Below are 25,113 nucleotides of genomic sequence, written 5' to 3'. Positions count from 1 at the left end.
AGAACATTCAGTGTTCTACGGCCATGAACGCTTCTTTCCCAGCTGTTCCTATTCTGGGAGTCACTGCTTTGTTCTCTGCATTTTTTGGTTTTGTTTTGTTTTGTTTTAAATATGGAAAAGTCTATTCTTTTATAGTTGGCCCTTTTGTTATAGGGCAAGCACTTTTCTGCTATGTGCTAAAGATTCAGTCTGACCTCCTAGAAATGCTTAGCACCAAGAGTCATAAATTGAGATGTTTTCAGAGAAGGAGTTTTCCCATGCAGGGCTCTCCACCAGGCCCTGTGGGATACTGACACGGAGTGGTACCAGAGGCCTTTTACCTTTCTGGAAATCAAGGCTACATAGCAACCTGCTTGTCCTCCTCCAGTCTGATTACACGAGGGTTACGCCCTGTGTGTACAGAGCAGGGAGGCACAGCTCTTTGCCTTGTCAGAGATTTGTCTTCATAACCAACTCCCTCGGCCGAGGAGCAGGGATGGGGATCCAAGAGATAGCTGTCAGGAGAGGATCCAGAATCCAAGGCCTGTTGCTTTACCACTTCGTTCCTCCACTTGCTTCCTTGCCCAATTCTGATCTGTGCCTGCCATGGACACAGATCAAGTGTCTTCCTCTAAGGATCCCCAGAATCTTCGGTTGCCTGGAGGCAAGAATGACTATTCAGTCACCCAGCTTGGCCTCTCCTAAAAGAGTCTCTGAGAGAGTAGGGAATCCGTGTCCCCACAGGCTTGCTCAGATGGCCTTCGCTTCCATGTAAAAAAATCACATGTGCTCTGTGTCACTCATCTAGACATTTCTGCAGGCTCAATCCTGTGACTAGGGAAAATCCTCGATAATGAAAATACTTTCAAAGGCCAGCTCATTTATTTGATTAAAAAAAAAATTATATTAGATCAACCAAATTCCAGACAGTGAAGTCATATGCTTTGGCAGGTCTAAATATCCATCCGACAGGAGGGGGAAGGAGAAAGCGCCTGGCCCCAGTTTTCAGAACTTCTGTTGACTATGAGCATACAAAAGATCCACTTATCTGTTTCCTGGCCAATTAGGTCACTGGGCAGGAAATCACCTTTTCTAAAAAAAATCAGTAAGCAGATTCATGCTACCCTAAATTTCCCATAAACCACAATGTTGATCATCTATGCCAGCCTTCTCATAGGAATGCTTCAAAGTCAAGAGACCACTAAGCTTTCTGGTTGGAAACACCAATTTACACGGACTGACAGTTTCTCTTCTCCAGAGAACCTTCTAGCAATAATCACCCTCCAGTTCTTTTTCTGTATTTGAGACTGTGTGAAGCAAAATGTCTTTATAATCCTGACCAAGACATTTTGTAAGCCTGTAAACCAGAGAGGGTCAGTTCCAGGCCAGCTGGTTTGTGTGAATACAGCTGCCGAGCCAGTTGAGCAAGGTTCAATAACTTGCCAAGCCAGGGCCTGTGCTGTCTTTCTGGAAACTCCTTGCCCTGGCTTATCAGGGTGCATCAGAGCAGAGGACGCCAAGTGTGGGCCCCGAGTGACACACAGAGTTCAGATGAGTGATAGGATGTTCCTCCATCTGTGTCAGCCCAGCGGTGGGCTCCTGGGCTCTCCAGGCCCTGTCTAGGTGTCCCCCGTGTGCTGGCAGTGTTATGGCTCATTTGCTGCTGGAGAAGGGATGAGCCCAGAGACGGCTCAGGGAAGTAGCGGTCAGGATGCAGTTGGCCTGGTTTCAAACCCTGGCTTTATCATTAACCTGCCCTGTTACCTTGAGGGAGTGACTTCATCTCACCTCCTCTCAGTCTGTCAATAGTGATAAGAATGTTACCTGCCTCTCGGGGCTGTTTGCAAGGATAAAAGAAGATGTAGCTAAGATATGCAGCCCAAACAGGACAGGAGCCTTCTTTACATAAAAGGGCTCACATACAGCCTAGCATGTAGTGCTTGAAACAGAAAATCCTTGTTAACTGAGTTAACTTTCAAAGCCTTGCTATTCACACTCTTGTGGTAGTGCAATGGCGGTAGGCACTACTGCACCTCTCTCTGCAAGCTCACACGGGCTTTCCCCTGGGTGCTTCTCCACACTCATCTCTGCTTGTGAAATCACCTGTCCAGAAGATAGCCAAACGGTTTGCATACTTTCTTAGGCTGTTCCCACTTTGCTTAGCAACATGGAGTTGTTTAAATGGTCCACATGTGGCTCCAACATCGGAAAGCGTACTGTGTCCTCTTTTACAACTGGGAATCTCCCATAGTTTTATGACCTATATTAAGAGTAGATTTTTAAAAAATGGATAAAAAAAGTAACATTTTATAGGATACAGAATGGCAATAATGTAAGAGAGTGAAATAAAATATTACAGAAGTGGAGGATGAAATCTTTGTATGATGATTAGAGAATTTGGCCTGTAGAACGTGTCATTTAAAAGCAGTAGATTTCTAAGTGTGAAAATAGTGCTTTTCCAGATAAGGAGGAGACACGGGGAGAAGGGCTAAATTAGAGCAAAGGTGAAATTGAAGTGGAATAAAGAGAAGACGTGTGGAAAGGCAAGTTAGGTTGGGCACAGGGTGGTGGATGCTGGAATGCCAGGCTTAGAATTTAGAACTCTTTGAAAGCTCTTGGGAGCCATGGAAGGTTTTCTAATATGCTGTTTGTCGGTACTTAGATGTGTGCCTGGAGAAGGTTAATCAGGCAGTAATATAGAGGATGGGCTTTAGTAGGGGAAAACTGCCAGCAACATGAAGACCAGTTACATAGCCAAAGCAGGCATGCCCAAGTGAAAGCTAATGAGTGTTGAAGTGGGATAGGAGGACTGGGGAGGAGAGAATTCATAGAGGTGAGAGCTTGCACCTCAATCAATTGGTTTGAAGTTTATTGGAAGTAAGGAACATGGGATAAGGGGCATTTTTTTTTTTTCAATGGAACTAAGGTTTCAGACCAAAAGATCTTGAAATATCAAAGAAAGAACCAAGGGAAAGGATTCATTTACATGGGAAGCTAGGAGCTTGATCTGAAAATAGGGAATACATGGTGCTAAAGTTCTTGTAATTAATAATGGAAGACAGGGCCCAGCGTTGTGGCCTAGTGGCTAAAGTCCTTGCTTTGAACATGCCGGAATCCCACATGGGTGCCGGTCCTAATCCCGGCAGCTCCACTTCCCATCCAGCTCCCTGCCTGTGGCTTGGGAAAGCAGTCAAGGATGGCCCAAAGCCTTGGGACCCGGTACCTGCATGGGAGACCTCGAGGAGGTTCCTGGCTCCTGGCTTCACATTGGCGCAGCACCGTTGCGGTCACTTGGGGAGTGAATCTTTGGATGGAGGATCTTCCTCTCTGTCTCTCCTCTTCTCTGTATATCTGCCTTTCCAATAACAATAAAATAAATCTTTAAAAAAAAATAATGGAAGACAAGTGGTAAAAAGTACATAGTGAAAACACTTTGGAATCATTCACAGGGTGTGGGGAGCGGGGATAAGCTTGTCTCCAGGGAGAGCAGACACCGCAAACTTGAGGCTTATGTGGCTCACCAGCATACTTGGGGTGTTTTAAAAAATTAAGACAATATTTTTAAAAAGATTTATTTATTTTTATTTGAAGGCAGATTTACAGAGAGAGAGAGAGTAAGAGACAGAAAGAGAAATAGCTTCCATCTACTGGTTCACTGGCTCAAGTGACCGCAGTGGCCCGAGCTGAGCTGATCTGAAGCCAGGTACCAGGAGCTTCTGCTAGATCTCCCATGTGGGTGCAGGGGCCTTAGGCCTTGAACCATGCCCTAGTGCTTTCCCAGGCCACATGCAGGGTGCTAGGTCGGAAGTGAAACAGCTGGGATGTGAACTGATGCCCATATGGGGTACTGGAGCTTGAAGGTAGAGAATTAACCTGTTGTTGAACCACGTCTCTAGCTCCCAAACCAATATTTTAAAATCAGGAGATTGTACTTCAAATAGAGATTGTTGGCTTCTCTTTAATAAAAAAAAAATGTGGCAAATTGCAAACTCATATTCCCACATCACAACAGCAGCTAGAGGTGACTAGGGGTTGTCCCCCATTACGGCCTGGATGAATTCTGGAATTCACTGCAGTCCCTGCTATCTCCTGTCATCTCCTAATATTTAAAACTTGCAGTCAACTGCTAACTTCCTAGAGATAAAAAGTAAATTTATGGCTCCCCAAAGTTGAATATGGATAGAAAATGGGGTGATGGGGCCAGGTGGTTATGGGGTACAGGATTTAGAGGTCATTGAGGAACCAATAAAATGTTCTGGTGGTTAAGAGGTACAAAGTTTGGGAAATGTTAAGGAGACTAATGAAATGTTCTGAAGTTATTTGTGGTGATGGTTGGATAACTTCTGTGAATGAAGTAAAAGCCATTGAAATGTATACTTTAAATGAGTGAATTTTATGATATGTGAGTTGTTTCAGTGTAACTGTTTTCAAGAATGCAAACATCGTTTGCTAACTGTCCTTGCAGTACTGCTTTTCTTACAGCAGAAAATATTTCTGTATATGTGTCTCAGCCAAAAAGAGACAAAAATGAAGGTAGACTGAGAGGATTATACATTGAAAGAAAAATGGAAGGGCCAGCTTTGTGGCATAGCGGTGTAATGGCACCAGTTCACATCCTAACTGCTCCATTTCCAGTCCATCTCCCTGTTAACGACCTAGGGAGAGTATCAGAGGATGGTCTAAGTGTTTGGGCTCCTGCCCCCATATGGGAAACCCAGATGAAGCTCCTGGCTCTGGAGTCCAGCCTGGCTCAGCCTGTCTGTGCCGGCTATCTGGGGAGTAAACTAGTAAGTGAAAGATCTCTCCCTCTCTCCCTTTCTCTGTTTCCCTCTCTTCTTCTCTCTCTTTCCCTCTCTCCACTTCTCCCTCTTTCCCTTTCTCCAAACCCTGCTTCTTCCCTCACTCTGTAGCTCTGACTTCCAGTACATAAATCAATCTTTACAATGGAAGCAAACACATCTCTTCTATCTATTGCTGTCTAGTACCTGGCTTCTTACTACTGTGCATTGCCTCCCTAGCTGCTGGCTAGGTCCACCCACCTCCCAGAGGTCCACCCACAAGCACAGAGAGAGTGCACAAAGATGGAGGAGGGAAGAGGAATAATTAATGTGTAAGTGGAGAAGCAGAAGAGGCCAATAGGGTGGTTGCCAAGGAAGGGGGAAGCTTTATCAACTGCTGACAAGAGGTCAAGGAGGATGAGGACAGAGGGGTCAGGAGGTCACAGTAAACCATTCAGTGAGAGGGCTTAGGGAGATGATGCCAATGAGAGATGCATAAACAGGTGACGGGGTGCCCTGAATGCATTGTTCAGGAGTTAATATTTTATCCTCAGGCGTGGAGGACTGTTGAAGGATTTTCAGTAGAGGAATGATGTGATCAGAGCAGCAATATAGCTGATTTGTTTTCTCAATAATTTGGGCATATTTTGAATTGTGTGCGTGGTGAACCAAGGTTAATCCAAATTTTGTTCTTCCTGCACTCAATTCTGCTTCAATCTGAAGCCCTAACCATGTTGAGGGTCCAGTTTTGTTTTGTTTTGCTTTTTATTAACATCTAACTCACTCCTGTACCTGCTTGAGTTAGAGAAAACACATATGGTTTGAGGCAACCCAAGAATTTCCCACTGTTATATTTGGGGTTGGATATTTGTTGGGAAGGTTTTCTGTTCATTGGAAAATGTTAAGTGATGTCCCTGCCTACTAGATTCCAGGAGGACTCTCAGTTAGATATTGACAAGAAAATGACCTCTAGGCTGGGAACTACTGAGCCACAGTGATACACAGTAGCATCTGTGTACAGAAGCTTAAGCTATGTGAGTCAGTGGTCCAGCTTGAAAGATGTCCCATCAATTCCTACAAAGCACTGAAGGAGCTGTAAATGAGAAACTCAAGACTTGATTGGTTTTAGCTAGGACAATTGACTTTAGCTGATCCACTCTGATTTTCCTTTTTTTAAAGAGATGACATCTGGACTCTACAAGGCAGCATAAATCCAACTGTGTCCCCTGAAGCCTGGAATTCCTGCTATGACCAAAGTCAGAGAGGGTACAGAATTTCTGAGGAGACCTCAGGATGTCCTTACTGTGGTGGTGGTAGCTGGCCTTCCAAGTGGCTTCCTGGAGGCTTTGCCTTCCCTAAGGTGAATGAAGAGGAGCAAGGAGCAATAGTGGTTTTCTCCTGCTGATGTCAATAGGCCCCAGGAAGCCTGACTCATAGGAAACAGTAGCTCAAGTTTAAGTTGGAGTTAACCAGGAACTCAGAGAAAGGATCCTTTTCTGTATCGAAGCCTTAGAAAGAGTTGGAGCATTTTTCCTGGAACAGGGATGTCTGAAGTGGACTAGACAGTTCATGTTGAGATCTTCCAGATTTCTCTTTTGGGGGTGTGTGCATATGGGAGATAGGAAGGCAAAAGTGTTTTTAGATATATATATATGTCCATTTTGATATCAGTAAAAGAATCTTTAAATTACGAGTGAATATCAAGTGAATAAAATCTAACAACTCTATCAAATGTTTTCATATAAACAGCTGTTAATATGTGGAATAATGTGATGCCTGTCTGTTATGAATGTTGAATGCCTCGATTCGTCATTAGCCATGGTTCCAAGCTGGCTGGCAATGCCACCTCTTATTGATCTGTGACTCCGTTACTTGGCCCCCATGGTGGTTACTTTTACTGAGGCAGAGGGAAACCCATGCTAGTTTTTATTTGGAATCTCATGCTCCATAATGCCTCTCCTTCCTCCCTAATTCATCCACTTCCAGGGGAATGCGCTGAGTCCTCTCGTATCCATGAATGATGACTTTGTTCTGTGATCTGATTCCAGGCACGTCTGGATCCAGCTGTGTGGCAGCTGCCCTAGGAAACACCTGGAGTCACAGTGTGAACACTCGGCTGATTCTCCAGTGCCTTGACTCCAAGAGAAGGCAGGTGAGTGTACAGCGATCCGAGTTCTTATGGGGGCAGTAGTCACACTGTCTGTCCAGGGCCAGCTCGTGCAAAGGGGCATCCCTTCTTGCCCCAGAGGCAGCTGGAATTACGTGAGGGACAAGCCATGCAAAGGGGAAAAGAAAACAAATGCCATAGTTAGCAAGTAATCAATGACCACAACTCTAGAGATCTCATATTCTCATTTCTAAATGATGGTTTTGCTTTGATGATTTTTGTCTTTTTGGTGGGGGTTGGGGCTGCATAATTTGTGTGTAAATCAAATAGTGATCCTGCTGTTTTTGAAGGTGTGTGTCAAACAGAGCCTGCTAAGTTAAATAGACTATGCCCCAGAACCTGGGTGCTTTTGTACACTGCATGGCCAGTAGTTTAAAGGACGGGGTGTGCTAGAGAGATTCCTGAGAAGCAAGAGTGCCTCTCAGAGATTCCTATTTGTGCTTTCTATTGTGGCCTCAAACGAGACTGCCACCTCCTTCTGGAAGGGTTGACTTCCTACTGCTTTCCTGCCTCTCTTCCCAGGTTCCAAAGACTGACTTCTTTGGTAAAACAGATCATCACCAGGAGAGTGATTGGTCCTAGTGTCTAACAGCTTGATCCTGTTTTGTTTTTTGCTTTTGGTTTGTTGGAGTTTAGGGGGAGATTGTTTCTGTTTTTTGGCCAGATCCCATCACAAGCTCTCCTGCAAGCAACAGGAGGAAGAAGATAGAGTGATTATTCAATTTTTTGTTTGTTTTAGAATGGACAGAATCAATCCAGATCATTAACGAGAAGGCGCAAGGCACCACATGGTGGTCCTTTCTGCAGGAGATAGCAGGGAGGCTGTGGCTGTTTTTCCCTGTGCTGACTCTCCTTTAAGGAGGCAGGAAACATCACAGACAGGAGCCTTCGCCTGTTGGCAGACACACCTAGCCCAGTGCCCTTCGTGGCAGCCCAGAGGCTCTTCTTCTTGGCTGGCCTGGGCCTGTGCTGATAACATTCCAGCCTGGGGATGGAGCTGGCTGTGTGTGATAGGAGGGAACTGGCAGCTCCCCTTCAGGGAAGCATTCCTGGGTCGTCAGGCCCCAGCGTGCTCATCTCCTCCGTGCTGACTTCACCATCATGCTTTGGCCTTGGTAGCTAGCCATCCCTCCTCATTTCAGTGGAACATGACCAGGAATATTCCTGGAGAACCTCATGACTTTGGGTTAGTACTCTGGGTAGTAAATCACACTAAATAAACAGGCTATCTTTAAGGACTGCCATGAACTCCTATCTGAACTGCCTTAGAGGAAGCCACGGTCCTGCTAAAGCAGTATCGATTCAAGCAGCTTCATGCCATGGTTGAACTTCTCCTTGAAAACTTACATTTAATCACTGTTTTCGATTTCAGATAGTGTTATTACCAAAATACATTGATTTTGTAATTTGTTCTGTCATACGTACTAGTTTAGGCTTCCAGAACCTACTGTTACTAACTCCAATTAGAATTTATAAGTAAATAAAAGAGTTAGAGCCACATTTTCTTTTTAAAATAGAAATGATACAGTTGTTTACCTTCTGCTGCTGTCAATAAAATGTGGCTGGAAGGGTATGTGTATTACCCCATGTCTCTTGGGTGACTGGAGGCTTTCAGTGGGTCTCGGCTAAGAAGGTCACCTACAGGCAGGAGTGGAGTGGGGATGGACCAGTGGCAGTCTATCAGCTCATATCCTATCAGACGGGTCAGTGGTGCTACGTTGACCCACAGGGGACAACTCGCTAACTAGCACTACTCATCAATCAGAAGTAGGCTGAGTCCTGTTTCCAAACAACAATCAGAAGTCAGCATAAACCATGATCTGTGGTAACATGGCAAGCCCAGGCCGAAGAGCAAATGATGAAGTATCTATAAACATGTGTGTGCCTTTGGGGACCAATAGTTGAGTTGGTCGCCCCGTCACTAGGATCAGGTTTGATTTAGAAGACCTGTCTATTGGATGGCTTGGTCTTACCTCAGCAGCAGGTGCTGTTAGTGAGTTACTGAGTCTTTCCTGGGGTCCTGTTTCCTGAGTGGGTGTAAGAACCAGATGAGGACAAGCTTTTTGGGGGGATATTTGCACAAAGCAATTCTATAAAGCTAATCTTTCCTTATGCCAATTAACACTTCATCATCATCATCATTATTATTCTTATTACAAAGAGCATATCTGAATCCTTGTAGGATAGTTAGATCTCTGGAATATCAGGCACTGGAAGGAGATACCAAGTTGGTTTTCTTTTTTTTTTTTCCCTCGTTATTGTGTTATTTTTGGAGGGGGAGATTTGGGTAGGCGGGTTTCACAGAGCAAGCAGAAGCCACTATTCCAAGGGATCAAGGTTATGGAATGAGGATTACATTTTATCCTGTTTCCATGACATTGAGCCCTCCACCAGGGCTCTTGAATGTGAGGCTTAGTCTGAGGTCACACGGCTGGGAGGGGTCGGTCAAGCCGAGCAGATCTTTGAGCTGATTAACCCCAAGCGCTGGATTGTATTGTCGGAGGGAAGACGTCCTCCCTGGCTCATTATTTTCTTTACACCCTGGAAAGTTTGTAAAATTATATAACTAAGAAAGAAATCTCCTTATCAGGGCACAAGCCAAGTTCATTCCCTTGTTTATTCTGCTTCAGTGTTTGCAGAAACCCTCTTAGGAAGCTGGGAAACATTTTCTTTTGGGCTAACTTAGCATTTTTCCCATTTGACTTCTATTTGTTCGGTTCCTGCTTTGCTTCAATTGTGCCCCACCCTTTTTGCTACATGTTTGATTCTTACCTAAGGTATGGCCTCAGGAGAGAGGGAGAATGGGGCTGCTACATGAGTGCTGGTGTTGCTGCTGCTGTTTTTAAATCATCAGAAGGATATTTTGCTCTACCACGGCCACAGCTTGAGGCTGCAAAAAAGTGGAAAACATAGTTCTAACCTCAAGTCCTCTGGTCTAGGATGGAAGTGTGTGTGTGTGTGTGTGTGTGTGTGTGTAAGGCTGCCTATACACACATCTGTGTCTGTGTGTGCTGTGTAGTTATATCAGAGTAGTTCCAAAAAAACTGAATTAAAAATGAAGCATATTTCAGTAAAAGCTAAACTTTGCAATCCTTGTTTAGCTTTTAAAATAATATTCATTTTCTATGAACTCAAAAAAAAGAAGACTTATTTATTTGAAACTTTTATTTGAGAGAGATCTTCCATTCACTGGTTAGTTCCCTAAGTAGCTGCACCAGCTAGATTTGGACCAGGAAAAGCCAGGAACTAGGAACTCCATTCAGGCCTCCTACATGGGTGGCAGGGGCACAGGTACGTGGACCATCCTCCACTGCTTTCCCAGGTGCATTAGCAGGAAACTGGATCAGAAGCAGAGCAGCCTGAACTCAATTCCGCTGATAGGGGATACTGACACTGCAGGTGGCAGCTTAACGCACTGCACCACAACACTGACCCCTCCATGAGCTCTTTGAAGACCACCTGTGCACACACAAACAGTATGGATGACTACTAGATGGCATTATCATTAAGCAAAGTTTGAGTTACTATTTAATAAGTAGTTAAAACAACTGATTTGAATCCAAAGGAAGGTAAAGTCATCCAACATGCAACAAGCCCTTTCAGGGGAAACTCTCACTGTAACTCAGCGGTTCTCAGCTGGCTGTGCTTCATCACAGGAGCATTGAGGACGCATGTTGACAGGGTGCCACGCCCCACCAAGAAACTCAAAACCTTGGTAGGGATGAGGCAGGTGATGGTAACGTGCAAGCATTGGCATTTATTTGTAAAACTGCCTCAGCTGATTCGACAGCGTAGCCCAGGTCAGGAAGCTCTCTGCCCTGGGGCTGGCAATGTGGTTCAGCTGCCGCCTGCCATGCCAGCATCCCATCTCTCTCCCCGCCGCCCCCTTTTTTTTAAACAAAAAGGACCTCTGCCTCAAATAATAGATGGAGTGAGTGTCATTTGAGAGGGCAGACCCTGTGGTGGGGACGAGTAGCAGCGTGAGGCTGGCGCAGGCTGGGAGGTGGCCCTCCCACAACAACACAAGGTCCACACACTCAGTGACAAACCTTAAACACTTCTTTGCTGGTGTGCAAGATGCTGGAGGCTCAGGGCAGCTCCGATGGCAAAGCAGCTTCCGCTGCTGCTTGGGACTCCTACATGCCACAACAGAGTGCCTGGGATTCCATGTGACCTCAGCTCTGACCCCGCTTTCTGCTAATATGCCTGATGGGCTGCAAATGATGAATTCAATCCTTAAGTCCTTGCGGACTCATGTGGGAGACCAGGACAGAGTTCTTGGCTCCTGGCTTCAGACTGGCTCGGTCCCAGCTGTTCTGGACTCTTGGGGAATTCTCTCTCTCTCTCTCTCTCTTTGTCTCTTCCTTTCAAATAATTTTTAAAAGATGTTAGAAACTTAAAAGATGATTAAGAGAAAGTTGGTATGCCCTAATTTTCACAATCTACTCGGGGAAACAGATAAATCTGTGAAGAGTGTGTGCTGTTACAGCATCATGAATTAAGTCAGCAGAGAGGAGCTGGAACCTCCCACCCAACCCCAGCTCACTCCCACTTGCAAAAAGAAGGTTCTGGAGCAATCAATAAGGCAGATGCTAGCAGAGTGGACTGGCTGGGTCCTTCAACAGCAAAACTCTAACTGTAACCAGGCACCTTGTAATGAGGGATTTGTAGCAGTTACATTTGAAAGAATGATGGGAAAACACGATGAAACATTCATTCTCTTTCTCATCAAATTCTCATGAAGTTTGATCCCACACACCCCATATGGGATTATATAAAATTTCAAGTGCCCTAGAAGGAGTCATGCAGTAAATTAATCCTAAGTCTCACACCCCCTTGATGAAATAAATATTATGACTCTCTTATTTCAACAAGTGGGAAAGAAGTGACTTTTTCATATAGGAGGTTTATTTAAGTGGACTTTATAATAATATTTTCATCTTCTATCTAGAGGGCATCATAAAGTTACAGAACATTTGAAGGATGAGCATAATGTCCCCAGTAAATTGTTGACAAGACCATCATGTGACCCAAGCTCCTGATCCCCCTAGAGGCCATAGGCTCTTCTCAAAATCTCAAGTTGTTTTGCATCCTGGAAACCTTCCACGTTTGCTTTCTGGGGGACCTTCTCTTAATGGCTGTTTGTATTTACAAAGACTCCAACACCACTGCTGTGCAGACTTCATGAGGCCCAGCCTCCATCAGTGGCTCTGCCCTAGATCACAGATCCACCTGGCTCTTGTTCGCATTCTTTTCCCCTTTTGAAATCCAACTTTGAATCCTCTTAAGGTCTGGGAGTCAGTTTATCAGTGCACCCTCAGGGGCAAGGACAATGCTTGCCACTTACATATTCTGTACATTATTTAGAAGGAGACAGAGAGACCCTCCCTGTGTTTTATTTGAACCCAATCTTGAGGGAAGGACACACTGCTATTTTGGAGCTGCTCTTCCGCACTTTGCAATTGAACAGTTCCTTTAAAGTACTGGTGATTATTCACTGAAAAGGCCAGCAAGCAAACCTTGACAATTAGAAGCAGATACCTCTATAGAAATGCTGTAAGAATACTTTTTTTTTTAAGCCAGCTTGCTGGAGGCTTATGAGAGAGTGAGAGCCAAATTTCTCCTGGAATCTTAATTTAGATTCCTTTGTGTAAGCAAGCAGAGCCCTAAAACAGACGCAGGCCTAGTGAGAGGGGCTTCTGCAACCGCTCTCAGGAAGCAGGCAGGCTGAGGAGTTGGGGAGAGGGTGAGAAGTCTTTGTTGCTTAGCTTAACATCTCCCTGCTACAATTGGAAGGCTTAGTGGGGGACTAAATAACCCAAGAAAAGATGATGATTTTTGCTTCTGGATAGGCAGAAGGTTAAATCTGGAGCAGGATGCTGGGCTAGTTACGCAGACTCACCAGAGAAATCCACAGAAGATGGGGTTACGCCTGCAAGCCATGCTTGCTTGGTGTGTCTCCCTGCTCCCAGAATCCTCCAAAATGGGTTTCAGGCATAGGTGCCCTAATTCAGAAATTCATCCCAGACCACGCTGCATGCTCTTGTTTTCTACCCAATTCATCATCTGCTTTTAGGAGTGAGAGAGAGAGAGAGAGAGAGAGAGAGAGAGGACCTTGCCTAGAAGTCTGATTGTGCAGAGGGGTGGAGTGTTCTCTGAGCACAAAGATCTGCAAGAACAGTAAAGGGAACACGCCATCCCGGCCAAGCGCCTTGCCTTGGTGCTGACACTGCCTCCCTCTTTAGAGCTGCTGGAGTGTGAAATGGAAGCCCCACCCACACTCTGCCCTGCGGAAGAGAAGCCCTCACAGAGGTGACCGGAAGGCGTTCTCTTTTCAGGTCAGCAGGTGAAGGTGTTACAGTGAGAGCAAGCCCCTCTGGAAGTTTGCAGAAGCAGTGAAAGAGCGTGGCAAGTTGCTGCTCGCAGAGCATAAAGAGAAAGCCTCTGAGAAAGAACTCATACCCGAGTGGACGTGTGATGTCTCTCCCACCATATTTGATAAGAATGTTGATATCTTCTCTGACAAACAACTTCCTGGGCCTCCCTTTTTTAAAAAGTCAGGGTCCCTAGGAAATCACTGTTTGTGCATAAGCTCAAAGCAGAACTTCCTCTTCCAGAGGTCCCACTGGGAACTCCCAGTGGGAAGCATTGCTTTCATACTTCCTCTGGGGGTGTCCCCTTTGCTGATGCTTTGGCCAGGGTGGCCCAGGCACCTTTATCAAAGGGAAAAACCAGACTCATTCCTGAAAACTTGTGAGGGCCCTGGGGCCAATGGAAGTTCAAATAGAAATGAAAACAAAACAAAGGGTAGAAGAACTGCCAGACGGTTTTCGACATCATTTTTCGATCGAGTAGATTTGTGAAAGGAGTCGTTACTACTATCTCAAAAAGGAAAAACAGAAAACAAAAACCACTTTAGTACAAAAAGTAAAAAGGACATATCTGTGCATAATGAATTCACTGAATACATTCATTTTTATGGCAAACTTAACACCTGTCCTTGTTTTTCTCCTTGACCATCGCAGGCCACACAGTCAGTCCACTCACAGCGCATCGAGTGGCTGTCCCCCTAATGAGCCACTTTTCCACTCATGTGTTCTCATCCTTTTCTCCTCCAGCTCTGACTAGTTCTATTTTTATATGTTGTTGTCTGTTACTAAATCTTATACTGTAACCTTCCCAGCTCTGACTTGCTAAGTCAGCTAGGCCAAATACCTGGGCGAGAGATTTCTAGAGAAACCTGAGCTGTTACAGGAAGGAGATCAGGGCCTTGGAATCAAACTGAAGACGCTGTGATCAGCTAGGAAAGAAAAATGTTTGCAGCTGGGAAACATCATAGGAAACAGCTCTGAGATCTCTGGGCCTGGCAACGACCTGAGAGTCAAGGACGTTGAAATTTATTTGGCTCATGTAAGAATGAAGGCTGAACAGGATATTGTGTTTCAGCCTTGGTTGGTTGGCTGTGAGTGAGAAGAAGGGGGTGATGTCCTTGAATGGGGAAAGGAAAAGGAAAAGAAGGGTTCAGTGTCTTCCTTAAGAAGGACCCGATTTATGAATGATTCAGCGTTTTCACTGGAGCACAAGCATTTGGAATACAACAGGGTCCCTCTGTGATGCCTACCAGAGGTCTCTTACCCAGAGACTCGCAGCTATAGTAAGCTCTGGTGCTATGGTGCAATATTTATATATTTATATACCCTAAGACTTTGCCTAGCTCATAAAGATATTCTATGCAATTCTGCTGCAAATTGTATTTCTTAAATTAATTCTCAGCTCATACTGTAATGAGTTGCAAGGTAGAAGTCAGCTTTTTAAATGCCTGGACTCAAGCACATGAATATGTAAATTTTTCCAACATGAAATTGCCAGTCGAGTCACTTTCCTGATGGACAACATCCTGCAACCCAGCTGGTCATGCTGCCACTCTCCTGCCATGTTCATCCCTGCTCAGGAAGGGTCCCTCACACCCTGTGCTTCTGTCACTCATCTTTCTAGGACCAAAGGGTGCGATGGTTAGAAAAAGCCAGTGTTTTCTGGGTCTTTGGTTTTGCAGTATGGGGTCAGTTATGTGTTGTTTATATATCTATATCTATATCTATATCTATATCTATATCTATATCTATATCTATATCTATATCTATATCTATATCTATATCTATATCTATATCTATATCTATATCTATATCTATATCTATATCTATATCTATATCTCCTGGAGTCTTTGGAGAAAGGCAGGCAGCAGCTAGGATGGGACCCTTGCTCCATTCCAGTGTCTCAAGCAGTGCTAATACAAACCCTCCTTGTTTTTTGGCTCCTTTATAGCCCCTAGGGTTGAAAGGGAGTTAGTGCTCTCCTAGACCCTCTAGGGTTTACAGGCAACATGTTTGACCCTGTCTTATATAGTCTTTCCCTTAATGCCCATACTCCTAGACCTTATCATCTACATATTTTACAAAGAGAAATATGAGGCTAATAAAGTATACAACTGTCATTCAGTCTGGATACCAGGGTTTCAAATCAAGTTTGTATCACTCCAGACCCCAAGTTCTGTTTATTATTCCTCCTTTTGGAGAAAGAAGGCTTTGTTGTTATATTGAGTTTCTAAATTTGGAAATAAATGAAGTCTTGACTCAGTAGCGACTCTTTGGGCTTACAATGTGTAATCTTTACCCTCTTTGTGTCTTTTCCCCAAGGACAACTAACTCTAGAATGTCATTTAGCTGACCTGCACAGCCACTGAATGACGTATTACAACAGCGCTTCCCATCCTGGGCAGAGACATAAAAGCAGGGAGATGATGAACTTGGTTTTTTCTCTTACTGTTGGCACCATCTGGCTCAGAAATACTCCTGGCAAGTGACCATGATTCAAACTGCTCCTGGCTCTGTGTGTGTGACTTGAAAACCACAGCTTGCTCACACACGTGGCTGAAGCAGGTCCAGCCTAGAGTACTGTCAGCTGGCCACTGTTGCTGGGGGAATGTCCCATGGTGCCAGGTTGGGGAACTACAGAGAATGAGCCTCAGGCCCTTGCAGAATCTTAATAGCTTATGAAGTGGGGTAGGGAATGGGAAGCAGACGAGACATTTTTTTTCCATGCTGGAGGTGTGATGGCTAATGAGCTGATAAGTCCCTGGCATTCGGTTTGAATTTATGTAAGCCTGATTATGTTACCATAACATTTTATGATATGCTCCACATTATCCAATGTACGATTGATTGTCAAATGTAATATAAGTCATTAGGCTTCCTTGATTTCTGCTACCCTAAATAACTGGAGGTTTTAATTACCATAACGTTGATACACACAAACTCCTTCTTTCTCTTAACCTCCCCTCTTCACCCTGCCTGCTTCCCCCTACCCACCCACCAGTTATTCTGCCAGGCACTTTGTGGGCATTTTCTCTGCAGGCCTCACATCAATGCTTCTGAGAGAGGTACTCCCCATATGCTTAAAGAAGAGAGTATCAAAGTGTATAGAGAGCTTTGAATATTTTCCATGGAGCCAGCATGGTGCCACAGCAGGTTAAGTTAGTGACTAGCATGTTGGCATCCCACAAGAGTGCTGGTTTGAGTCCTGACTGCTCCACTTCTGATTCAACTCCCTGCTAATGAGCCTGAGGAGTCGAAGATGAACCCAGTACTTGGCCCATGCATCCACATGGAAGACCTGGGTGGAAGGCCTCTGACATCCTCCCTTAACTTTGCCCTCCCTAAACCCACCCATACAGGCACACCCCTTCCTCTATCCCTCTGGCTTCTTATTAACATTTGTCCTGAGCCAAGTGCCACGCTAATAGCATAACAGCAAATTATTCATGTATGCTCCTTGGTATTAATTGCAGAAAACTCTCTGCTTCAGCCACTGTGGCCTGGCTGCTTTTAGTTGTTATCCAAGGGGGGAGTGCCCCTTTCCAAGGATGGAATGAGCTGTTGCCTTGGATGCTCTTTTGATCCCTGTCAAATAACCAGTTATTTGATTCCTTTCTTGGGAGAATGAGCTCCACGGGCCATGGTCCTCTGAATGTGAGCATTTTACTAGGGGAAGGCTCAGCCTTTCTTCTCTCAGCTTCCAAGTTCTTGTCTCCCTAGCCAGCCTCTTTTCCATGGCCTGGATATGGCTCCAATGTTCTATCACTTGGGATCAAAGGAGAAGCCAAGAATCCCTGTGGAGTCTGGCCCACAGTGGGGATAGATTTGATTTCATGTGTTCTTGGTCTGCCCTGCTGGGAACCTGCAGGCCCCAGGTAGTATGGTGGTATATCCCAGAGATAGATTGCTTCTCCCGTGGATGACAGACCCAGATGACAGAAGAATGGTATCTGTCCCTTTACCTTTTGCTTGGAATGTAGCTCCTTCCACAAAGTAACCAATCCCATGGTTTACCTTTAAATCCTTCCTGAGTGTTCCAGCTTTGTTTAGTGGGTAGCGAAATGCGGAGACTGACAGTTCTGTGTCCCTCCACTCTTGGTTTCTTAGATCCATGAGATTAAGTAGATCCTTCTATGCTTATACTAGGCTTTTCTCTCTCATTTGTAGCTGTATAGATAAGATTTCCTCCATTCCTATTGTCCTGTACTGACTCGCACAGCATGTTGGGCTTCACTTTGTAACTGGTCTCTAATCCCCCTTGGGACTCCATGCTGGCATAGCCCTGGCCTTTTTATACCAACCTTCTTCTTTTCCCACTTAGACACTGCTCCTGGATTCCTATGACTTCAGGGTCCCCTTAACTTGCTCTGCAGAAGTCTGTAGGTATTTAGGGAAGACCATTAATCTTGGTATCAAGCACCTCTCTTTTCCCTCCATCTTTCCCCCTCTCCTTTTTTTTTAGTTCCTTCTGACCTTTTCTTGGTGGATCTGCATACGCATGTCCAGTTAGATGAAGTCTAGCTTTCGGCCCTAAAGAAAAATAGGTGGAGAACACCTAGTAGGAGGAAACAAATGTGTGAATCAATCCAAGATGCAATTAAAGGAACTGATAGAGAGAACAGTATGAGCAACAACACTGAGATGGCTGAGACTGTCTCTCATCAAGGACAGGATAGTCAGAGAAGGAGACTCAGAGACAGGTACGGTGAGCAAGATGTATTGGCATATTCCAGAGGAATGGGACAGGAGACCAAGGAAGCTATATGAGCAAAGGTCCCAGGGCAGAAGGTCAAGAGCTGGGCCCATACTTGTAAAGATGAGACAAGTATGTACCTAGCACAGTGGCTCAATTGGCTGGCTGATCCTCCCCTTGCAATCACTGGCATCCCATATGGTTACTGGTTCGTTTCCCAGCTGCTCAACTTCCCATTCAATTTTCTGCTTGTGGCCCAGGAAAACAGTGGAGAATGGCCCAAAGCTTTGGGAGCTTACTCCTACATGAGAGACCTGGAAGAAGCTCCTGGCTTCAAATCAGCTCAGTTCTAGCTGTTGTGGCCATTTGGGGAGTGAACCAGCAGATAGAAAATCTTTCTCTCTGTCTCTTCTTCTCTCTGCAGATCTGCCTTTCAAATGAAAATAAATCTTTTTGAAAAATGAGGCAAGGAAAGGAGGGGTGGACCAGGGTCATTCCTGAGGGTTCTCAGAAGCTCACCAAGGCTGTGACAGTGATTCTGTCCCTTCAAAGGTTCCCTGGTGCAGGAGTTTGCCACGTGAAGTTGGAGGGCTTTGAAATAGAATGTGAAGAAGTGAGGGCCTGCACTACCACAGGAGCCATTGAGGTAGAGAGCAGGAAAGCAAGAAGAGATTGTTCAGGAGGCTACAGCTTTTAAGCACAGGGAAGATTTCAGGGAGGGCATATGGGAAAGAGGGAGAGGGAGGGCTTCTGATGAAGTAGGTGAGTGGGTGAGGGTACTGCTTGATGCAGTGGACTAGTGTGGGAGAAAGGGCAGGCCTGGGAAGGAAGCAAGAGCTGGCCCTTCTTGGGACATGCAAGGCTCCTGCCTGTGGCCCAGTGTGTGGCTGCTCCTGTTCCTCCACCTGCCCCTGGCAATTGCAAAGCCTGGAGATGCCTGCTGGGGAAAGAAAGGGTACCATGTCCCAGGATATAAACCCAATAGCTAATTTGGAGAAGTACCAGTTCAGGCGCCAAGCTTTACTAAAACATCCTCATTTGCAAAGTGGAAATTAGGAATTCCTACCTTAATGGTAGATGCATAGCTTATTGCTCTCAGATCCACACCCTGGCTGTATCCTGCCCCACTTGATACCCCAAGGAACTCTGCAGTTCCCATTTCCCAGGCTCCCTCTCTGTGGATTCTAGTTGCTTGAGGGCTCTGCAGCAAGGATGAGAGAAGCCTGGTATTTCTACTCCTACCCTCATTTCTACTGGTGTCTGTGGCAACCGCACCAGTTCCTCCCCCATGATCCTTTTGTTAACTTCAGCTCCAGGGGAGCAGGTGTAGCCTCTGAACTCCATTAATGGCCCCTCTTCCAATTTCCCCAGCCCTAGGGATGTTGACAGCTCCTTCTTGTTGCTAGTCTCTGGGTTACCTCACATGCCCCCTCTTTTCCTTGAACTCTTTCAAAGTGTTCTCTTGCTCTGCATAAGGTGAATCTTGCTTTCCTGACGTGACCTTGACCAGTAGAGTTCTACATAAACTCCCTGGTTGGTAACTGGTCAATAGAACACCCCGATCTGTTTGCTGGTGCTTCTGATTCCCCCAAGGACTCCTCAGCCCTATAATTCCCCAGTCCGGAGAGCTGGGCTCCTGATTTGAGCTGTCTTTGAGGGCAAACATTTTCCTGTTCAGTGCTTCCTGAACGACATGAGAAAAGGCACTCTCTTGGCCCACGATCCTTTCCTGTCGGATTTTCCAAAACTTTCCAGATGTATCTAAGCTCAGGAAATATTTTAGTGGCTGGAAATAATGTCTCGAGGGGATTGGGGGTTTGAAACCCGCAGAAGCTCCTCTAAAGGAGGTGTGCTGAACTGCTCCAGGGTGTCTGTGTGTCCATCCAATCTCTGTCCTCCCCTTGATGAAAGCATGGCAGAATTTTCTCCAGGAAAGAAAGGATGATTAAGTGGTCAGCACTGTGTTTGTATTCTAAACCAAATGCCACCTCCATGTGTATAAGAAGACATATAACTCTCTTTTTGGGGCTTTTTTTTTCTGAAGATTTATTTATTTTCATTGGAAAGGCAGATTTACAGAGAGAAGGAGAAACAGAGAGAAAGATCTTCTGTCCACTTGTTCACTCCCCAAGTGACCACAAAGGCTAGACCGCTAGGCTATCATGCCAGACTCTCTTCCTTGGTCTTATTAGGCCCATAATGATGGTTAGAAGGTTTACATTTAAAAAAATTTTTTTTTCCACAATATGGTTCCTTAGGCACAGGGATCCCCCTTCCAGTCAAACCATTGCCCCGCTGTATTCTCCTGTATTGTAACAAAAGTTTATTCCTTCAGCAACAGTCACAAGTCCAACATTCTGCTATTTAAGTGTATCATGGCATTATAAGTATAGACAATTATAGAAAGTCTAGTATCCTATTATCAAAATATATTTAACAGCTTCATTGGGAGTCCTCATTTTATTCAGAAGTAAAGATATATACTGAAGTGTATCGTTACTTCTCAATATGCTAGTCTCCATTCTGTAGTTCATCTGTGAGAACGTGTGTATATACATGTTTACCTGTCTATTTGTTTTATATTTTGCATGAAGGATGCCTTATATCAGAAGGATTATATGAAGTTTGTCCTTTTTGTATTGGCTTATTTTATCAAACATAATGGTCTCTAGTTGGGACCATTTTGCTGGAAATGGTAGGATTTCATTTTCTTTAATGGCCGACTATTCCATGGAGTACCACAGCTTCTTCAACTACTACTCTTTCGACAAGCATGCCTTCATTATTGTAGACTGTGCTGCTACAAAAATAGGATTGCTGATTATTCTCTCATATGTAGATTTCGCCTTCTTTGGATATATTCCCAGGAGTAGGATAGTTGGGACATATGGTGGATCAGTTTTCAGTTGTCTTAGCACTCTCCACACTGACTTCCATAGTGGCCACGCTAGCCTACACTCCCACAAACAGTGGGGTAGGGTATCTTCCCCCCACATCTTCGCCAGCAAGTGTTGTTGGTAGATTTCTGAATGTAGGCCGGTCTCACTGGAGTCAGGTAGAACATCAATGTGTTTTTAATTGTATTTCCCGAATAGCTAGGGAGCCTGAGAATTATTCATATCTCTACTAGCTGTTTGGATTTGTTTTTTTTTTGAAAAATGCCTGCTCATTTCCTTTACCCATTTCTTCACAGGGTTGTTTGTTTTGCTGTTGCTGAATTTCTGAAGCTCTTTGTGAATCCTGGGTATCAGTCCCCTATCTGTTGTGTAGTGTGCAAAGATTTTCTCCCATTCTCTTAGTTGCTTCCTCACTTTGCTGATCATTTTATTTGCTGTACAGAAGTTTCTTAATTTGATGTAGTCCCATTTGTTAATTTTGGTTTTGACTGCCTGTACTTTTGGTGGCTTTTCTAAGAAGTCTTTGTCAATGCTTACCTTTTAGAGTGCTTCCTATGTTTTCCTCAAATACTCTGAAGATTTCCTGGTGCAGATTTAGGTCCTTATGCATTTATAGCTTATTTTTGTATAAGGTGACAAGCGAGGGGAGGGGCTCTTTTTTCTTACTTCTGCAGGGTGCTATTCAGTTATCTCAACAGCATTTGTTGAAGAGATCCAAGTTTTTCCTTGGGTTATTTTCAGTTCTCTCATTGAAGATTAGTTGGCTGTACATGTGTGCGTTTACTTTGGTAGTTTCTGTTCAGTTCCATAGATCTTTTTCTCTGTGTCCGTACCGGTACCAGACTGTTTTGATTACTACTGTCTTATAGTATGTCTTAAGGTCTAGAATTGTGATTCCCCCAGCTTTATTTTTATTCTTTAGAATAGCTTTAGCTATTTGTGGTCTTTTATGTTTCCAAATGATTTTTTTTCTATTATCTTTTCTATTTATGTAAACAGTGCTGTTGGGATTTTGATTGAGATCACATTATCTGTATATTACTTTTGATAGTATGAACATTTTAATGATGTTGATTTTAGGAATAATCCAGAAACATGGTAGATGGTTAGAAGATTGCCCTAAATTATTATAGCAATCTTTTAAAATTATTTATTTATTTACTTACTTACTTATTTACTTATTTATTTGAAGGCAGAGAGAGAGAGCAAGAAATCTCTTGTATCCACTGATTTACTTCTCCAGTTGCCTGCAATGGCCCAAACTGGTACAAGCCAAAGCTCAGAGCCAGGTCTCTCACATGAGTGACGGAGCCAGGTCTCTCACATGAGTGACGGAGCCAGGTCTCTCACATGAGTGACGGAGCCAGGTCTCTCACATGAGTGACGGGGTCCTACTATTTGGGCCATCTTCTTCTACCTTCCCAGGTGCACTTCCAGGGAGATAGACCACAAGCTGATCAGCCCCGATTTGAACTTACATTCCCACATGGGATATAAGTGTCATAGGCAACAGCATTAACTCTTGCACTGCAAAGCCAGCGCCACAACAAATCTTTTCTAAGGTATTACTGTCGACAGTAAGCTGGGACACTGAGGTTTTTGTGAAGGCAGGCATCATCCAACTCTAGAATGCATGATTGATTTTCTCTTTGCAAGTAGACTATGACTTTCACTTTGCTATATTGCCTAGGTTACATGGCAGCGTTCAGAAGGGGACTCTGTTGGGATGAAGGTCATTTCTGTCTTCAAGCACGTATTATCAGGATGAGTACACATTCCATAGTAGACTGCTCAACTCTCAACTCCACTTCAAATTCTAGCTTCCTGCAAATGTATATCAGGAGTCAGCAGGTTCTTGGGTCCCTAACAGCTACCTCGGGTATTCATATCAAGTCGCAATTTCCAGGCTTTAGGCTGACCAACTCTGGATGTTGTAGGTGTTTGGGGAGTGGACCAGTGGATGAATCATTTGTTCCCTTCCTTCTGCTTTTCAAGTAAATACATACATAAAGTTTTTAAAAAGCATTTGTCCAAGAAAAGTAGAAATGGAAGAACCATCCTTACAGGCCTTCTTGGATTCTTCAGCATTGGACCAAGAAGCAGAAAGTGATCAATATTTCTAGTCTTTTGGGATAAAACCCCAGAAATTGCTAAGGGGTTATTATATGCTCCATCACGACAGGGAGCAGCTGAAATTCCATCCTCTTGAAAAGAACTTGAAGTCAACCCCATTATTAATCTGTTTAGGCTGTGTCTAGGAAGGTCCCAGATTCTTGAACACAGTAATCATTAACCAGGATGCTTATGTGGTTATTTGATGATGCGTGGAATTTTATAGGACTTGGGGTCAGGTATATGTTTTATATTAAAAGAGCAGGATTTTAGTGAAAAGGATGCAGGTAGTATATGGCAGCATAACTGCAGTTTCTGAGATCTCTAAAATGTCCAACACTGTAGTCTTTTCTTGTAACCAAGTTTCTTTTATTAGCCTACAATGGAGCCTGGCCTACAAAATGAATGCTAGCCCCAGAAATGACAAGAGGGGACTTTGGTATTTGAATATCAAAAAACTAGGATGCTCTGTTCATTCTTTCCAAGATTAAGATTAATCCATGGATTCTGGTATATAACATATATACATAAATCAATACCTTTGTCTCTAGTTACTGCAAAAAAGACTTTTCTGTTATGAAAAATAGAATATTTTAAAGTTCAGTTCTATCTCTAACTACGGAGTGATAGCCTAGTGGCTAAATCCTTGCCTTGTATGTGCCATATGGGCACTGGATCGTGTCCCAGCAGCCCCACTTCCCATCCTGCTCCCTGATTGTGGCCCAGAAAAGCAGTCGAGGATGGCCCAAAGCCTTAGGACTCTGCTCTTGCATGAGAGGCCCAGAAGAAGCTCGTGGCTCCTGACTCAGCTCTGGCCATTGCAGCTATTTGCGGAGAGTGAACTAGCAGATGGAAGATCTTTCTGTCTGTCTCTCCTCTCTGCCTTTCCAATAAAAATAATAAATAAATATTTAAAAGAAAAAAAAGTTTCTCTTCCATTACAACAGAGATTTAGAAGGCCAGTGCCTTTCCCTGTGTCTGTGAAGCAGTGCTGAGCAATACCCTGCCTACTGTTCTGTACAATGGGATTATTTCCTCATTATCTGTGGGGTCTTTGCCACACCATTTGCTTATGCTAAACTGCAGGACTCAACTCTAACCCTCTGCTCAGTTGGGTGGCTTAATGGCCTTGTAATGCTTCTTGGTAAAAAAAAAGAAAAATCCATCTTGGACTCCCACCTACAGAACCCATAAACAAATTCAGACACCTGAACCTTCCCAGATTAAATCACAAGCTTTGGAGGTAGGTCTAAAAGCCTCCTTTCTAGATTCCTGGCGGATGATTAGGCATACAAAGTCTGAGATCCATTGTCAACTGACAGCATTAGAAATATCCCGTGATGTGATTGAAATTCATTTCTCTTTACTCCCTATACCCTCTCTGCAGGGTCCTATGCCCAGGCCTACAACCATAAACTGTTGATTGGGTCACATTCATTGGTGTCTCTAGGACTATCTCCTTATTCATAAAGTATAGGAGCTGAAATATTCATCTCTAAGGAACCTTTGCATTTGAATGGTCTATCAAAATAGTTCTTGAGTGATCCATGATCATTAGCATACCTGTGTTTACAATTCTCAATTTTTGAGTACCTGCTGTATGCATGGGCATGGTGCAAATTTAGTGCATGTCTCATAATTTTTTTTATAGTAGCCCCTATCACACTTGACACTTAAGGCCTTGGGACTCAGAAAAGCAAGGTTGCTTGTCCAAGTCTAGTACAGCAAGCAGACAGTAAGCAGAGCTGCAGAAACAGACAACCTGAGGTCATAAACATGTAAAGAACTGCCTTGGTTGCTGTTTTCCCAAAGCTTCTCGAGGCCTTGGGGCTCGTCCAATATGCTGCTCATTCACTTTGTGTTCCATTCTCCCAGCAAAGGAGCCTGGTTTAGGTTTCCTTAGATGTTTACTTGGCCTCTTGCTTTAAGCATTTGCCTTTTCTACTCAATAACAGTGAAAGGACACTCCCTCCTCCACCACCCCTCCAACCCCCATAAAAAAATCCCAGGGCTGGAAACATTTTGTTTCCTACAAAAAGAATATTTTGCAGCCAGTTCTGTGGTTGAAAGTATTTTTCCTGTGGTCTGGGGATGGGTTGGATCCCATCTCTTCTTG

At 44.2% G+C, this 25,113-nt stretch overlaps 1 protein-coding gene across 2 annotated transcripts in view; it reads left to right on the top strand.

Annotated features, from left to right (window-relative positions):
• RAD51B (RAD51 paralog B) overlaps positions 1-25,113 on the top strand; it is a 514,942-nt gene that overhangs the window by 461,224 nt on the left and 28,605 nt on the right. For both annotated transcript variants that reach the window (XM_040975403.1, XM_040975404.1), the window contains exon 9: positions 6,806-6,909. In XM_040975403.1, coding sequence (XP_040831337.1) covers positions 6,806-6,909 — 104 coding nt within the window. The remainder of the gene's footprint in view (positions 1-6,805; positions 6,910-25,113) is intronic.

The sequence above is a fragment of the Ochotona curzoniae genome, unplaced genomic scaffold, assembly GCF_017591425.1.
Source record: "Ochotona curzoniae isolate NIBS_2020 unplaced genomic scaffold, NIBS_Ocur_1.0 contig_2688, whole genome shotgun sequence".
Lineage (NCBI taxonomy): Eukaryota > Metazoa > Chordata > Mammalia > Lagomorpha > Ochotonidae > Ochotona > Ochotona curzoniae.
This window is presented reverse-complemented; position numbering and strand designations above follow the sequence as displayed.